Source organism: Microtus oregoni, unplaced genomic scaffold (genome assembly GCF_018167655.1).
Source record: "Microtus oregoni isolate MIOR12 unplaced genomic scaffold, Mior012 000014F_ref0000157, whole genome shotgun sequence".
Classification (NCBI taxonomy): domain Eukaryota; kingdom Metazoa; phylum Chordata; class Mammalia; order Rodentia; family Cricetidae; genus Microtus; species Microtus oregoni.
Window position 1 is genome coordinate 25,914,380 of NW_024543073.1, and position 17,987 is coordinate 25,932,366.

Sequence of the window (17,987 nt, forward strand, 5' to 3'; positions counted from 1 at the left end):
ATATTATAGCTGCAATCTCCCCTATTTTTTGCTGTCAGCAAGGTACTTCTTTGAGGAGGATAATGAATTGGGTTATTAAGAAATGTTCACTATAGTTCATTATTTCTAAATATCACACTGCTTAAACCACATCTCATATATAGCTCTAAACACTAAATATGAAGTAGAAAAGAAAATAAGCCAATAAGCAAGTTCTCACTGAACATATATTTTACTCCATAGAAGAACATAACAAATGGATCAGTTATGAAGGATGTTCGAGAGTGGTGACTGTCAGGTAGAAACTTCTGGGGATGAGCAGCATGGGAGAGATGATGAAGGAGGGACTATACAACGTGATTCACACCCACTGAGGCCAGGCAGTACTGACCATGTACACATGGGTGAGGGGCCAATTACTAGTCCATAGTCCCCTCCACTGAACAGCCAACAGCTGTCAATACCGCCTCAGCAGAGATGGCACCTCCTGTGCCTCCCACTATCCATGCTGGAATGTTGTGGGCTTGATCTTGTCCAGCTATTTTGCAGGAAGCCATAGCTGCCATGCGTTCATGAGAGAATGTACCTCTCATGTCCAGAACTACTTCTTTGCCACAGTCTCTCTGACCTCTGAATCTAGCAAGTGTTCTGCCCTATATTGATTCATACATTTCAAAAACCCCACTTAATGACTCATCAGCATCACAAGGAACATGAATTTCCTACTTCTCCTTTGTTGCTTATGAAAGTAGTGTAGTGAGGAAGGCTGCTCGTTTGTTCCCAGCCGCTTAGCCTGGAAATAATCACACAGAAACTGTATTAATTAAATCACTGCTTGACCCATTAGCTCTAGCTTCTTCTTGGCTAACTCTTACACCTTAATTTAATCTATCAATCTGTGTATCGCCATGCGGCAGTGGCTTACCAGGTAAAGTTCTGTCTGGCTCCGGCGGGGCTACATGACTTCTCTCTGACTTCGCCCTTCTTTCTCTCAGCATTCAGCTTAGTTTTCACCACCTAGCTCTGTTATAGGCTCAAAGCAGTTCCTTTATTTATCAGTGGTAATCACAGCATACAGAGGGAAATCCCACATCAAAGTAGAATGTTAAACGGAAAAGGCTTGGTGATGGAGGGTGAGAGGTGAAAAAGGAAGTGTGGGGAAATAAGCAAAGAACAGGAAAAGGGAAATTTAAAAACCCTCCCAGAGCGAGTGTCAGTTCCTGGCTGCCAGGAAACCCACCAGTCCTAGTGCTTTAGAGAGTGTGGTCTCCTAAGCACCTTTCCAGGGCCCTGTAGGATAGCTTTATGGCAGGATTCAAGTTACTAGGACAGCATTTAAATTTCTCTCAACCCTGAAATACATTGCCCCAGAGAACTAAGAGTTATTTTTTTGTTGTTTGGTGGGGTGAGGAAACAGGTTCATTTAGCTCTGAGGCTCCACACAGTTCTATCAACCTTCAAAATTTTTTCACGTGGCAGGAAGCTCATCTCCTCTTGTTGACTAGCATGAGGAAGAGACGCAAGTAAAGCTAAGCAAGGAGATGGAAAGACAGGCAGGTCTTCTAATTCTGGGTCATTCTACTTACCAATTGCTTTCTCAGCAGCTTATCATTTTTTAAAGTTCTCAAAATTATTTTTCTTTTTTTGAGAAGAAGAATTATAGCCTTTCTCTGTCATAGTAATGAAACTTCCAGTGTTTTTAGTATAGGGTTTCTTGATACTCAAAATTATTTCATAAGTAAAGAAATATTTCTTGGAAGATTCTCTAATACTGGTTTTTGAAGATTAAAAACTAAAAAGAAACAAACATTTGATGAAAAACATTGTAAGTATCCAAAACCAAAAATATAGATATTTGAAAGTAAAACATGAGATATGCATGTTTATGGTAATAAAAACAGCTACTGGTAAGATTAAGAAAACAGAAAGACTTTGTAATATACTCTAAATTTAGAATTTTCGTTTTTATTTTTCAATTTTTTCTGACTACATTTGCTAAGTAAAATCTTTGCTCAACATCAGACTAAGGATGCATTTAAAATTGGATTTAAGGAAAGGCTAAAAGATGTATATGTCTCCAGCCATAGTTGTTTAGTTGTCCCATAAATCCGAGCCCGCATTACCAACCATGTCCACATGAATTTGTCTTGCTATTGAGACTCATGATAAGACACCATCGTAGGTAAAGCTCAGCAGGGCTTCTGGGGAGGGAGCAATACTTAAGTTGAGCCAGAAAGATAGGAAAGAACTCATAACACATTCATATCAAGAAGACCCTAATCTAGGAAATGGCCTTCTAATGATAGTATGACAGTCACGAAGATTGCTTTCCTTTTTACCTTTGCATTTCTTTAAAAATATATTCATTTTTATTATTTTAAATTAAGTATATGTGTAAGTATGTTTGTCTCTGAACGTGTGTTCAGGAATACCTCCCAGCAGCAGCTCTGCTGGAGCTGGAATTGTTGAAGACTGTGAGCTACCTGATGTGCTGCTGGGAACTAAACTTGGGTCCTCTGCTGAGCCATCTTTCCACCTCCTATTTCCATTTCTTAGTGTGTGTGTTCATGTACTCTTGTGTAGACTATGGCATGCTTGGAGAAGATAGAAAACAATGTTTAGTCAGCTCTGTCTTTCTAATGTGTATCCTGAGAATTGAGCTTGGGTCATCAGCCTTAGCAGGAAGCACCCTCATCCACTGAACCATTTCACCAGCACCCCATCTTTTCCAACAATATCTACACTTTCAGTTTTTGCATCACCCACAAATAACTTTTATCATCGACCCATTTTTCTTTATAGTGCCTTTTAAAAAGTTGTAGTAAGTTTAAAGAGAAATGTAAATGATGTTGGAATACTGGCAAAATCATGGGTCTGGTATGGCATTTGTATTGTTTGTTAAATACGTAATTAGTTCAATTTTTAAAAATACCCGTCCATGGGCTAAAACTCATATCCTTTAAGTACCACTTCAGTCAAAATCTGGGAAATGGTGGCAACCTGGTCATTTCAAAGATGGGGAATTCAAACTTTGCTATATTGTAGGGCAAGCTGGGAACACAGCCAGGACTGGAGCCCAGATACCTACTCCTCTTGAGGACTGGGTGTCGTCTCTGTCTGTTTCTGTTTTTCTTCCTCCTTACTTCCTCACCATTCTCTCTCTGTCTCTCTCTCTCTGTCTCTCTCCTCTCTCTCTGTATGTAGACATGTATGTAGATGCAAGGAAAGACTGTGTTTTTTATTGCCATGTAGGCAACATTTTTTTTAACTTTTTTTTTTATTGAGAAAAGAGAAAAAAAAACAAATTTCCTCCTCCTCCCAGCCTCCCATTTCCCTCCCCCTCCTCCCACCCTTCTCCCCCTCCCCCCACTCCTCTCCCCCTCCCTCTCCAGCCCAAAGAGCAGTCAGATTTCCCTGCCCTGTGGTAAGTCCTAGGTCCTGCCCCCTCCGTGCATTTCTAGGAAGGTGAACATCCAAACTGGCTAGGCTCCCACAAAGCCAGCACATTACGTAGGTTCAAAACCCCGTGCCATTGTCCTTGGGTTCTCATCAGCCCTCATTGTTGGCCATGCTCAGAGAGTCCAGTTTTATCCCATGCTTTTTCAGTCACAGTCCAGCTGGCCTTGGTGAGCTCCCAATAGATCAGCTCCACTGTCTCAGTGTGTGGGTGCTCCCCTCATGGTCCCGACTTCTTTGCTCATGTTCTCCCTCCTTCTGCTCCTCATCGGGACCTTGGGAGCTCAGTCCAGTGCTCCAGTGTGGGTCTCTGTCTCTGTCTCCATCCATCACCAGATGAAGGTTCTATGATGATATGCAAGATATTCGTCAGTATTGCTCTAGGATAGGGTCATTTCAGGTTCCCCATCCTCAGCTGCCCAAGGAACTAACTGGGGACCTCGGCTTGGGTATCTGGGAGCCACTCTAGGTTCAAGTCTCTTGCCAACCCTAAGAAGCACGGTTCTTAGTTAATGTAGGCAACATTTTAAGGTAAGAAAGAAACTTTTCCCTACGAGTCTGAGGCTATTGTTATCAATTGTCTCAAATTATTATACGTGGTAATGTGTATCAAGTATCTAGGAAAAGTCTTTATCCAGTATTGACGCTAAATAAAATGGTATGTAAAACCATGATAGAGGGCTAAAGGTGTGTGTGTGTGTGTGTGTGTGTGTGTGCAGAGAGAAAGAGACCAGCAATAAATATTATTACAAACATAAATACAAAGATAGCAGAAAGCATTCATATAACTATCTGAACACCTTGCACAGGGAACATATCATTTGATGCATTTTGAAAGTATATCACTCATGTTAAAATGCATAAATTTGATGAATGTTATTAGTGAAAGATTAGGACAGAAAACAAAATTTGACTGTTTTTCCAAATAAGAGTAATAAATTAAGCACAAGCACAGTGATTCTGGAATGTTGAAAAAATACCTTGAATACAGGCTTATCAGATAAACACAAACAAACTGCAAACACCTTCAGTTTGCACACTCAAAGAATGTATTATGATAAAGGCATTTGCATTAAATGAAAAACATTTTATAGTTAGAAAATAAAGTAAAACTTATTTCAATTGCATTACAAATTACAACTATACAGGGTTTTGTATGCATACAAAAATCTAGAAAAAAAGGCAGGCGGATCTCTGTGAGTTCAAGACCAGCCTGGTCTACAAGAGCTAGTTCTAGGACAAGCTCCTAAACCACAGAGAAACCCTGTCTCGAAAAACCACAAAAAAAAAAAAAAAAATCTAGAAAAAACACAACTAAGAGTGAGATTGTGAAAATTTTGTCTATTACATTTAATAATCAGATAATGATGAAATTTCTTAAATTGAGGGCAGATCACATATTTAGGAATCTGGGTTAACTAGACCAAAAATTTTCAAGGACATTTCATTGCCAAAAACTATTAGCTTATTGTTAAACAAAGTCTTTGAGATATATTTATTTCCCGTAAGTGTTTGAAAGTATTTACAAGGAAAATAGTTTCAGTTCTGTGGTTGAACAGCAATTGTTGAGTTCATCCCAACAGATAGCCACTAAAGTAGTCAGGTTACCCTCTGAATATTGAGTGTTTATCTTCTCTCTCCACGTTTACAGCAATATGAGAACTGGAGACCCAACCAGCCAGACAGCTTCTTTTCTGCAGGAGAAGACTGTGTTGTGATCATTTGGCATGAGAATGGCCAATGGAATGATGTTCCCTGCAATTACCACCTCACCTACACCTGCAAGAAGGGAACAGGTAAGGACTGCAGCTGCTGGACGCTAAATCTGCATCTCAACTGGCAGATGTCAGGGACGAAGGGTTTCACCCTTGCAGGTGAAAGTTAGACGTGTTCTTTCTTGTTGCCCAAGGATATCTTGCTGTCTTGATAGAATTAAAACGTTTGTTTTCAGTACTATCCTCACTTTAGATTACAGGTGCTTAAGATAAAAAGGTGACATTTATACAGGAAACCTGCCCAGTAGGATCTGTAAGAAAGAAATTGCTGGCCTAGAGCCTGTAGACATTTTTATTCTGGTGAAGAAAATACTGAAGACCTTGCCAGGAAAACTGTTGAATATGTCATGGAGGAGTCAATTTTGTTTTTATAAGAGAATCCGGTACACTTAGCTCATAATCAAACTTTTCATGGGTTGAGGATGTAGAACTGAGAAACTTAACCCAGAGTGGGCTGCAAGCTCAGATTCACTACACTCTTCAACCAAAATGTTCACAGTTTTTACTAACTGCTTGGTCTTTAGGGGCATTTGAGTTTTTAAGCATTCCTTTAAAGGTTTATTTTCTACTTATAACCCATGCAATAAAACTATTAGCCCTGTGCCTGTAACTGAGTACTTTCAACCCTCAATAAACATTAAAAGGTATTTGTAAGGGAAGTTTCAGGATGAGAATTCCTTAGTTAATGCTAAGCCGGGAAAACCAATTACTGAGAAAGCTGAACTTTAACTCTATTTTGTGTTTGTCATTGATGAATATGTTTGAATATTTGTAGCATATAGTTGCCTTCCTGAAGCAAATGGAAGAGTTTCAACACTGATTGCAATAGTGATCTTAAAGTGCAAACATCTGCTTCTTAAAAGACCCAGCTAAAGGACAAGTGAGAACTACTGATGCAAAATGTAAAACTCATTTGATTTCTTATATTTAAAAGTACAGAACACACACACATAAACACGCACATGCTTGAACACACACACACATACACACACACGGAATAAACATGCTAGGCAAGACTTTAACACCTATAACAAACTGTATTAGGAGAAAGAGCCCATTAAGATACACACAGTTCTAGTCTCAGGGGAAACTCAGAGTTGCTCTCCTTGACTACTCTGCCGTTTTCTCATCCAAGGTAGAACTTACCCACAATGCATTATGTCTGTAAGAATCTTTCCTGCCTGTGCATTTCCTCAGCACGTCTGCATGGAACTGGTAAAAATAGCAAATCGAGTATTTGCTGTTTTCCTTTTTCCTGGATAACGAGTCTTTAATAAACTGTTTGTCTTTATCCAAATGTCATGTTTGTCTTCTGCGACCTCGAAATGGTCCCAGAGTCATGTTTTTCATTTGTGGTCTCAACATGCTGTCTTCGAAGCTACTTTGTCCTCTCGCCGTTTCACAAAAGCAACGCTGTTGATGTCTTGAGCAGGGTATTTTCTTTATGATGACAGACTGTGGAGTGCATCAAGAATACTTAGCATCCTCCTGGTCCATGTGAACTGCATGCCAGTATTACCCATGCCTCCATACTTTCTCCTCACTGTGCCAACCCATAAGACCTTATTCTTGTACATAAGTTCATATTCTTTGGGGTGGTTACAATTTAGAGAGAAAGGAAAGTTTGCTGCAGGTTGAGAATTTCTAGATCCAAAAAAGATTCATATGCATAATACAAATACATTTAAAATTCCTCAATGGAGAATGAGTTTTGAAAGATGCTAATTTTACTTCACTAAAGAATAGAATCTTTTTTCACAGTTCCAGAAGAGTTTTGTAATGTCAATGTTTACAAGTTTTGTAAAAAGGTAATCTTTTAGATATTTCATATACCTTTAAACCTACCTACCCAAGTAGTTCTTCTAATTATTAGCTGCAGGTAAGAAAAAATACCTAATATATAGAAAAGTGATGTTTTTAAAAGAGCATCTTTCCATCATGCTGGCCATTCATCTTTGGACCATCTTGTTATTTCCTCATCAAAATTCCTGCCAGAGATAATGACTTGGTTCTCTTGCTTTTCCCTGTAATATTCCAGAACAACAGATTGTTCCCAATTTTTTGAAAATTTATATAAGGAGGATTATATTTATATAGTCTATTTCTTGCTTTTTTACTATTCTGTCTTGTTGATATTTGTGCACATGGATGTATGTAGTTACATATTCTCTGCTTCTGCTGTGTAAGTGGTTCATTATATACAATTGTATTTTATTTATTACTTCTCTTTCCAGTGAACATCTGCATTGTAGTCAGTGTTTTTACTGTTATAAGTAATGTTTCTGTGAATATTCCTAAACTTGCTTTTGGTAGACTTTCATGAGTTTCTGTAGGACACATTTCCAGGACTGAAGATGCTGACTCATGAGATCTATGCACCATCAGATTTACTAGCAAACGTCAAATTGCAATTGGATTTGCAAATCCCAAACTTGTAGCAATTCACAGTCCCACCAGCCATATGTGAGAGGCGCTGTCTCTTCACCTCTTCTCCAACATTTGATATTTTTGGATTTGGGAAATTTGGGGCCAGTTTGGTGGGTATGAAAAGTTATCATTTGTGATTTACTTTACCTTTTCTTGGTAATTTGCTGAATAAATTTTCATATATTCATTAATTATTTGTAGATCTCCTTTAGTTAATTTTTTTATTCAGGCATTTTCCTTATTTTAAAAAATTGATTTTCTTTTTCTATTTTGATTTGTAGGGCCTCTGATTACATTCTTATTTCTAATCTCTTGATATTTACATAGTTTGTAAATATCTTCTCCTAGTTTGTAGTTGTTCTTTTCTCTCATAATATGGTTTTTTGATGAAGATAACTCATAATTTTTAATGTCTTTGTTATTTCAACTTTCCTGTGCTTTAGAAAGTCTTTATGAACTTGAAAATCATAAAGATAAGTGGTATTGTTTGCTGAATGTTTTATAACTTTGCATCTGTGTCTGCGTGTTGAAGCTACCTAGATCTGACTTTCCATTTGTTCCGGGAGGTACAGAATCAAATATATTTCACCATATGAATACCAGATCCCTTGTGTTTTAAGACTGCTTTCCTTCCTACTCTGCCATGTTGTGTCTGCCACATATCAAGCTTATATGCTTGAATATAATTCCAGCATACTTTCTTAACCTTGCCACTACCATATTCAATTGGATTATTTTAGCTTTTTATTAATTTTGACATATAAATAACTTTGAAGAAATCATGTAACTTTTCCTAAAAATAAAAAAAAAATCAGGTTCTAATTTGTTAACAGATTACAGAATCACATACAATCAATTGTCTAGCTGACTGTTTTAATCTTCTCTATCACTGTAACCTCATTCTACCTGATCTGTGCCATTATCTGGGACCAATTATAGCTTTTAATATTGTAATAAATACACTGTGCAGGTGCAAGTTGGATAAAGCAAAAGTAAATTGGGAGAACTAAATATTAAAATTAAACCGGAATTTGTCATTGAAAAACAATGTGCTCATTAATTGCCTTTTAGTATGTAAACAAATGAAATAATTATAAACTTTTAATATATTAAGATTTGAAGTATATTTTCTCATAATTTCTCATAATCATTTTCCCACCAAGGTGTCATGTTATTTCATAAGGCATCACAATGTATTTTATTAGCACATGGCTAAAGTGTGGTCAGAAATGTTATTTAAGAAGAATTATACATGTTATACTTCTATTAGGAATAGATATCACAATATAATAGTTTTAACAGTTTAAAAAATAGTTAAAATAGAAGCTGGAGAGATGACTTAGCAGTTAAGAGCACAGGTTGTTCTTCCAAAGGACCATGGTTCAATTCACAACACCCACATGGCAGCTCAGAACTGTTCTAACTCCAGTTCCAGGGTATCCAACACCCTCACACAGACAAAGATACCGGCAAAGCACTGGTGCACATAAAATACATGAATAAATAAATCTTTAAAGAGTAGTTAAGTTATTGGACTCATGAAAACTGAATGAATACAAATTCAATTGAGGTGGTTTTCTCATCTTGGAGTTTCATATAGTGAGATGTCTAACATCTACTTCTATCATCTCTTCTTATTGTTTAGTCTGTTAATAGCTAAAATTTCCATTGTGAATTAAAATACAATAATGTATTTTAGGCTTTCCTCTCACTTCCTTTTATAAGAGTTGACTATGTATGTTAAGCTAATTAAGAAACTGAGGCCTGAGGGGCTGGGGATGCAGCTCAAAGAGAGCGCTTGCTTAATGTGCAAGAAGCTTAAGTTCAGTCCACAACAACATAGACCATGCGCAGTAACATTTGTTTGTAGTATCAACGTGTGGGGAGAAGAAACAGAATGATCAGGGGTTCAATGTTATCCTTAATGACAGTAAATTCAGGGTCAGCCTGGTCTACATAACATTCCATCTCAAACAACAAAGAACAGACAGACAGACAGACAGGCAAACCCAAGGCAAGAACACTGTTCACTATTTGCTAGTTTAGTATAGAAGAGGTGGGACCAGATAACATTTTTTTTTGTACTTAGAAGTATATTTCTATATTTCAAATTATTGGTGTTAAAGATTATACTTCTTCTTTCAGGGAAGGATAGTTAGCTGTTGCAAATGTATCATCACCTCAACTCAAGATTATTGGTAAAATCTAGGATAATAAGAGAGTATCAGTAGGCTCCCTACTGCTGTCAGACATGTGCTTTTTGATTGGGAGGTATTTTAGAAAAGTGACTTTGTAGATGGATAGATAAATGTATGGTCACTTAATGATACTGCATTTTAATGGAAATATAACTAAAAAATGACCTGATCTAAGATAAAAATCTACATTCAGAGCCTCAAGCTAAATATTTAAAGTTGCTTCAAATTTTAAATTCTGTATTAATGCCTTTGCACAAAGGTATATGACTGAGGTTTGGAAGTGTTGCAGTGAGGAAATACAGAAGCGCAATTGATTGTGATGCTTACACTAATATAGATAGATAGATAGATAGATAGATAGATAGATAGATAGATTTATTTCTTGGAAGTAACACAATTTGCTTTCTTTTCTTAGTTGCTTGCGGCCAGCCCCCTGTTGTAGAAAATGCCAAGACCTTTGGAAAAATGAAACCACGTTATGAAATCAACTCCTTGGTTAGATACCACTGCAAAGATGGTTTCATTCAGCGTCATCTTCCAACTATCCGGTGTCTAGGAAACGGGAGATGGGCTATGCCTAAAATAACCTGCATGAACCGTAAGTGGTACTTTAGAAAGAATGGACAACCGTGCTTTAGCAGATTCTAGATGCCCACATTTTACAGCTGTGGTACTGGTAGTTTAGGGTATGGAGCAAGTAATACTGTTGTGTTTTCTTTATTTGTTTTCTTCCATGTAGCATCTGCATACCAAAGGACTTATTCAAAGAAATACTTTAAAAATTCCTCATCAGCAAAGGACAATTCCATAAATGCATCAAAACATGAGCATCGCTGGAGCCGGAGGTGGCAGGAATCGAGGCGCTGATCCTTAAAATGGTGAACATGTGCTTCCTCACTTCAGCCAAAGTCCCGACTTTCCGTGCCTTTCCTAGCACCTCAAGAAGTATTAGCAGTTGGTTTGGATTTGGGGACTGTCGTCTGGTCATTTGGGGTTGCTGTGCTCTTAAAGTATTTTCAATGAAACATGGAATTAAAAGAAAAAAAGCGAATAAAATGAGAGCAAATGAGGGAAGAAAGTAGCCACCCCAGCCTAATTTCTTTAGTTTTCTCTCTTCCGCTAGTGAAGACCACTTCCTGTACGCCAGCCTACTGTACTATTTAAAAAAGAAACGCGATATCAACCCCGATGGCCATGTAAATAAGATGATTTAATGTTGATTTTAATCCTGTATATAAAATAAAACATCACACTGAATTCAGGCATATTTAATGATGATTACGGAGCTTTCTAGGTCTTTCATCATTGGTTTGGCTGCTTTGCTACAGTTTATTTAGGCTGGGAATGGTTTTGTCTGCCCGTTGACTGTCAGCAAGTTTGAGGATGGCTTTCCTGGACCACCAGCAAACAGATTCTTGCGGGTCTCCGACACCTACGTCAGCTACGGGAGCCACGCTTGCCCGAGCTGATACCCAGCGGATAGGAGACTGGCGAAACTCAGAGTTCTGGCGTGTGACCCTGTTTTGCCACGTTCCTTTTTCTTCATTTACAAGAAGGGCTCGAATGGAGGACTTTTCTATGACCTGGAACATTTTTAGGGGTCAAAGTGCTAATTATTAACTCAACCAGGTTTTCTTTATAATGGCTTTCTTAACACTAACGCTGATGAAGGTATTAGGAATGGATGTAGAGACCAAGGGTTTATACCTTGTTGTGGAGGGTGGGGGTGGGTTCTTAAATCAACAACAGTCGTGCAAAAAAAAAAAAAAAAAAAAAAAAAAAAAACCCTCCATTTTGTACATATAACCATTTTAATCCTTTATAAAATTTTGAATGTTTATGTATGAATGCTGCAGCTGTGAAGCACACGTAAATAAATGAAGTAAGCCATACGGATTTAATTTATTGGATGTTATTTTCCCCAAGACCTGAAAGCAGTATAGTATGCTAGTAATGTTTCAGTGTTAGCTTTTATACTTTCTCCACAGTTCGGAACCTTTCTCATATAGGTGCCGTGTTCCTGATTCAATAATGTGACGAATAGATTGCTTCAAGTGTTTATTCCGGAGAATGGAAAGGCGTTTAGCTTCCCGGAAGTGGTGTTTGCCCATTCCAAGCCAGAGTGGGAGTGTAGAAATAGTGTGGGCATTTCTTCCAGTGAAGTGGAGCGTTATGTGTTGGAGATTTTGCTTCTCTCTTCCCACCCCATGTCCCCCTTGCATTTGAATAGTGGTCACTGAAGATGACACTGAATCATGACCCAGTTATTTTAAGGTCCAAAGATAAAAGCCCGAGCAGAAAGAAGGCATTTGAGCCTTTTTCATTTTTTTTTCCACAAAGTTCATTTAGAAACTTTAAGAATAATTACAAATAAAATATGAACAGAAACAAAACTTTAAAATTACATAATGTATACAAGCATTGAACCATCATAGAGTATGCCATAAATATGGACAAATTTTATGTTTTACACATGAGATCAAAGTAAATTTTTAAAAATGAAAAGAATAGAAAAAGAGCAGACTTGGGTGGTCCTATGCCGATGGTTTCTCATGAAGCCGTCTTTGGCTTAGAAGGAATAACTGTGCTCACGACCATCCATGGTGTCCTAGGCAAAATCCCGGGTCTCTGCAGTAAGCGTAGCACATCCTATGTGTCCCAGAGCACAAAAAAATCACTGTGTTGACTTATTAGAACTCTTTCCTTTTTCATTACAATGCACATAATCCTTCCCTGTATTTATAACATGTATAGTGTAAAATGTGAATGACTTCTTTGTGAATGGAAACCTTTGTAACTTTTTATATCTGCTTTTGTTTCACCAAAGAAACCTAAAAATCCTTCTTTTACTATTTTGTGACTTGTCTGTTTATTTCCAACTTTAGAGCCTATTACACACCAAACTTTTCATTTGAAAATGAAATGAATTCATTTTATGTTTGGTAGAGAGAGGGCTTGACACACCCGCAGCCACTAAGCTAGAGACCATAGCAGTGTCCTTCCTTGTGTCCCCACTATGCATGGGTCTCTGATATGGAAGAGACTGATTAGAAAGTGACAGCTCAAGTTAGAGACTACTTTCTTGTGAACCAGACAGGTGTCCACAAGGATCGTCTCACAATAGGCCGATGATAACCACCATTGCATTTGGAAGGAGAACTGAGCATCGAGAGATGAAGTTCTTTGTCCAAACTTCATAGTGTGGAGTGACAGCAGATAATCTACAGAACCTGTGTAATACACTCAAGAGAAACTTAAAATGTTATGTTCATGACTATTTTATATCTCGAACCTTAATTTAGAGACTAAATGACCATATCCAATTACCAGATGATGTTTTCATACATTCATCTATCCGTAATGAGTCCTTCAAATTTTAATCCTTCGCTCCTCGTTAAGCACTTCCTGTATTCCAGGCATGGTCGTAGGCTCTGAAAACTCAACGGAGAATAAGTTTGACATCTGAGCCCATATAAAAGTTTTTATATTGGATACAGTCAATGGGCCCATTTACTCAGTACCTTTTTTGGTAATATGGAAAATAATTATACTCACATTTAAAGACAATATCATACAACAAAAGTTGGTCAAATTATTTTAAGATCTCTCTCCTAGGATAACAAAACTACACCTGAAATTAGACTTGCATAGTACAGAAGAGATTTTGAAACCAGGCCTGATGCCAGTCCTACGATTTAGGAGGCCTAGAGAGGAGGATTGACATGAATCGGAGGCCAGCCTTCTTGTAGAATGGATCCTGTCTGAAAATAACATGAACGAAACAAACGAAAGGGAAACAAAATCTGCTTTCCTTTCTGAGTGTGTTACATTAGTGTATAGTCTGCTGTTCCTTTAACACAACTTCTTTTGTTTACAATGGCTTATTTACTCAGTGGACGAGGTACTAATAACTAAATTGGTGATATCCTAACATTTGGGACCTGGTGATAAAACCAAGGTCATCAAGCTCGGTGGATGCTCACCCTCTGTGCGATCTCACTGGATCAAACTCAAGAAGTTTGGAAGTAAATACACCAAAAGAAAATGGATTGCAGAAGCTTCAGAGCTGGTTTAACGCATGTGCTGTGCAGAGCCACTTTCCAAGAGAAAAGTCTATGAAAGAGAATGTTCCAGAGAAAGACAAGCAGTGTTACCATGTACTGAAAGACTCAGTAATGGCTAGTTTTAGTGTGTTTCTCTTTAATTCTGTCTAGTATTAGAAAGGCCGAGAAACTGTTTTTGAAGCAATGGCTCCACACTGTGGAGTTAGCCTTGAAAGTTAGGTACCATTCTTTCCTCTATGTTGGGACTCATATTTGCTAAACAAACCAGGATGATTCATTCAATTTATTCTTCTCTAAAACAAGCTTAAACAGAAAGTTTGTAGAGGACCCTGAATGAGTCATTTGAAACTGTGTAAACTTTTCCCATTATTACTCATTCTGGTATGTTTGCATCCCAACTGGACAAGAAAGAGCAACTGCCAAAACAGAACAAGAATGGGTCTGTTGAGGTGTTTACCCAGCTAGCAAAGTCTGGGTTTTAATCCAAATTTAATTCAGAGCTTGTGTGAGTCCATCAAATGGTCTCTGACAAAGATCAAAAGTGCACTGCTGAGGGCCGTTAAATGATTTTTGATAGTGTACTTTCTAAAATAAAGTTTAAAGGTAGGTGTTCCACAGATTTCACGTCTCAAGACTTTTATCACAATAAAATTTAAAAAAGATTAAAAATGGATATTGTTTTGTCATATTTTAAATATCGCAGGTCTGAAAAACATTTTACATCTTTCCGCACATAAAATGTGTGTGTCCGTGCGAGCGTGTGTGTGTGTGTGTGTGTGTGTGTGGTGTTGATGCATGTATGTATGTTTATCCACACATGGTTGTGTAGGCTAGAGGTCAATATCCGGTGTCTTCCTCAATTGCTCTCCACTGTGTTTAATACAGGGTCTTGCATTGATTGTGGAGCAATCAGCTGGGTAGGCTGTGTGGCCAATGAGCTCCAGGGATCCTCGTGTCTTTGTGTGCCTCACCATGGCCAGCAGTGGCGTTAAGGATGTGCAGCACCATGTCTGACTCTCATGTGGTGCTGAGAGCTCAGGGCAGTTGTCATGCTTGCACACAGGCTCTTAGCTTCCACAGCTTCCCTAAACCCCAACACGACCCTTTAAAACTATTTTGTGGAATCAGATATAGCACTTTAATACATATGTACTATCACCCTTCAACACTTTTACATTTATTTCTTTGTTCATTTGATGTGATGATTGTTTTGCCTGTGTGTGTTTACCTCTAAGTGCCTGTGACTGTGGAGGTCACAAGAGGGGTAAACTCCTCTGGAACTGGCTTACCTCTCGTTGTGAACCACCACGTCGGTGATGGTCACCAAATCCATGTCATCAGCAGGAGGAGCAAGTGCTCTTATTCCCCAAGCCAGCTCTCCAACTCCACTACCATCATTTTTTAAACGTGAAGAAAAATTGTGTTTTAAGCAGTCAGAAATTTTATATTTTTCTTTCCTCAACTGTGGACTCTTCATCTTAACTTCCACTATGAATTTTATCCAATATTAGACATACGTATATTTCAAAGTTTTCCATTGATTAGACTATCAAGCATATATACATTAAGAGTTGTCATTGACATTTGACATTATTTTTTCTTATAATGAAGTTATAAAAGTTAATGATTTAATGAAATGAATCATTGTAAGTTATTGATCTATATTTGATCAGATAATGTAAAGCCATTATAAAATTTGAAAGTTAATTTTGTAAGTTATAAAATTCTAACAGGAAAAACTGAATGAGATGATTTAAGCTGTTTTTACAGAATCATTTTTTATAAGTAAATAATCTTTAAAAGTAGACCATGTCATGTTTAGCACTCAGTCCTCCTATTCAGTTTAATAAAGTTACTAGTATTCTTAAATACTAGGAAAATGTGTTGAAATAAATAAATACATGGGGACTCTTGTTTTATTAGATGGTGCTACCCAATTCATGAAGTCCCTTTTGCCACCGTTAACTCTCAAGGCTTACTTTGAACTGCCTCTCTGTTGATGGTACAGTGGGGTTCTGTTCTTTTTTGTCATGAGCCATGACTTGAAAAAGATTTGTCATACTGACATAGAGTCACTCATTTTGGAAATAGGTTATAACTCAGTGATAAACAGCCTACCATGCGCATGGTCATGGGTTTATTTTTGAATCCAAACCTTGGGAAATTGCTTGGCTCTGTATGCCTATTAATCCCTTGTAGCATGATGGGGTACTTCTTGGGTAGGCAGGCCACTACCCAAGACCACTGAACTGTGCAGTCTTTATAGGACTCTCAGGTTGTCTATACACTGGTATATACACTAAATATACACTATATATAAACTGGTAGCATATGTTTACCTACTACAAAGTGATTGTACTTTTCAGTCTTTGAATAAGCCTGTGACTTCCCAAGAAAAACAAGAAAGATATTCACTGTAGAGACAATCGGAAAAAGCAGTATGAGGAAAGTGATTGTTTCTCACAACCCTTTAAAAGCAGAAAGTAGGGTGAATTTGAAAACTGAAAAGGAAGCAGAGAAGATGTAATTCCCCAGCACTCCCTAGCTGGAAGAAGGAAGTTCACATGTCCAAGTGAGTGACATGAGACTTTTAGCTGAGAGGTCGTTTCCACATGATTTTCTCTCAAAATTTCCTTAGTTCCCAGATCTCTCATGATCGTTAGTCAGATGGAACATCTAGTCAATAACCAGAAGCACTTCCTGTGGTCTAGGAACTATGGGAAAACAGGACTGTTACAAATGGACTGTTGGAGTTTCTGTCCTTACAGATGGAGTTACATTCAGGCTTATGGAGAAGATTAGGACGCCGAAGTGGAAAGGGAAAAGACTTCTCAGATGTTGTGAAAGCCTTTATTCCTGGCCATCTCCGTGTTCTCTTTTCATCTTTGCTCGATATTGTTTATAACCACATCTTCAATACTCTTTGTACTATGGCTTCTGGTTCCAGATGGTTGAAATTTCACAGATATACTAACTTCAGAATAAATTATTATCCAACCCTGTCCTTTGCCAACTCTCTGATAATTTTTCTTGCTGTATAGCTGAAAATTATCTACTGGGTATCTAATAGAGGGTTGTTAGCTCATGGTTCCAAAGGCTGAGATGTCCATGATTCTAGACTTGGGGTCTTCCTAGAATCTGGTGGAGAGCATCAGTTACATCATGAGATAGAACAACTTACTAGCTAGAATCTTTCTCTCTGTGTAAATCCACTAATCATAACAGGAGTAGCTTACTAACCTCAGTAGCTCTAAAGGCCTTCCAGTAGCTCCACCTCTTAACATTGACACAACAGCAATTGTTTCTCAGCTAGGGTTTCAGAGGAGGCAAACTTCAAGCTATGGCTCCACCTATCAGTTTGCAAGACTTGTAGGCTGAGTTCTTTCCCATCTATCCTAATACTATTATACAATCAATCACTAAACTATATTAATTTTTAGCAGTTTCTGTTGCATTATTCATTTTAAAAGGCCGTGTGTGTGTGTGTGTGTGTGTGGTTTGTGTGGTATATGCACAAGTTGCAGGTAGCATATAGAGGCCAGAGGGGACATCGGGTACCCTGCTCTATAACTCTTTGCCATATGCCTTTGAGATAGTTCTCCCACTGAACCAAGAGTTTACCATTTTGTATAGAGCAGCTGACCAACATACCACAGTGACCCTCTTGTCCTTACTCTACCAAAGATCAGAGATCTCTGGTTCTTGTCTTCAGGAAGAGTATGGCATAAGTTAGCTCCTACCCATCAGTAGATGGGTAAATTGCCTAGCTTTGGGCGTCTCTACTCTCGTCCCCTCACATGTCTCCCCTAGCAGTTTATTGTGTCCTTTTAGGAAGTTAAGACTTTAGGTTTTCCTTTTCCTTTGGCTGGTTCATATCTATAAATAGTGAAATTTGGTCATTTTAATACTCCCCAGTTATTATTCCCTCTCATCCTTCTACCCCTCCTTTAATTTGGCAAGCCCCCCTTTTAGCCATGTGGTTTAAAGCTGTAAGCCATCTTTTTCGGCCTCAGCCATGGATAATTACCTGACTGGCTAGTCCTAATTCAGTGTCCTCAGGCTTAGAGTTAATAAACAAAGCATGGTAC

The 17,987-nt window shown here is 38.0% G+C and overlaps 1 protein-coding gene across 2 annotated transcripts in view; it reads left to right on the forward strand.

Annotated features, from left to right (window-relative positions):
• Positions 1-11,986, forward strand: part of Vcan (versican) — a 98,965-nt gene extending 86,979 nt beyond the window's left edge. For both annotated transcript variants that reach the window (XM_041663548.1, XM_041663547.1), the window contains 3 exons: positions 5,087-5,231; positions 10,251-10,433; positions 10,575-11,986. In XM_041663548.1, coding sequence (XP_041519482.1) covers positions 5,087-5,231; positions 10,251-10,433; positions 10,575-10,702 — 456 coding nt within the window. In that variant the 3' untranslated portion in view covers positions 10,703-11,986. The remainder of the gene's footprint in view (positions 1-5,086; positions 5,232-10,250; positions 10,434-10,574) is intronic.
• Positions 11,987-17,987: the final 6,001 nt, after the last annotated feature.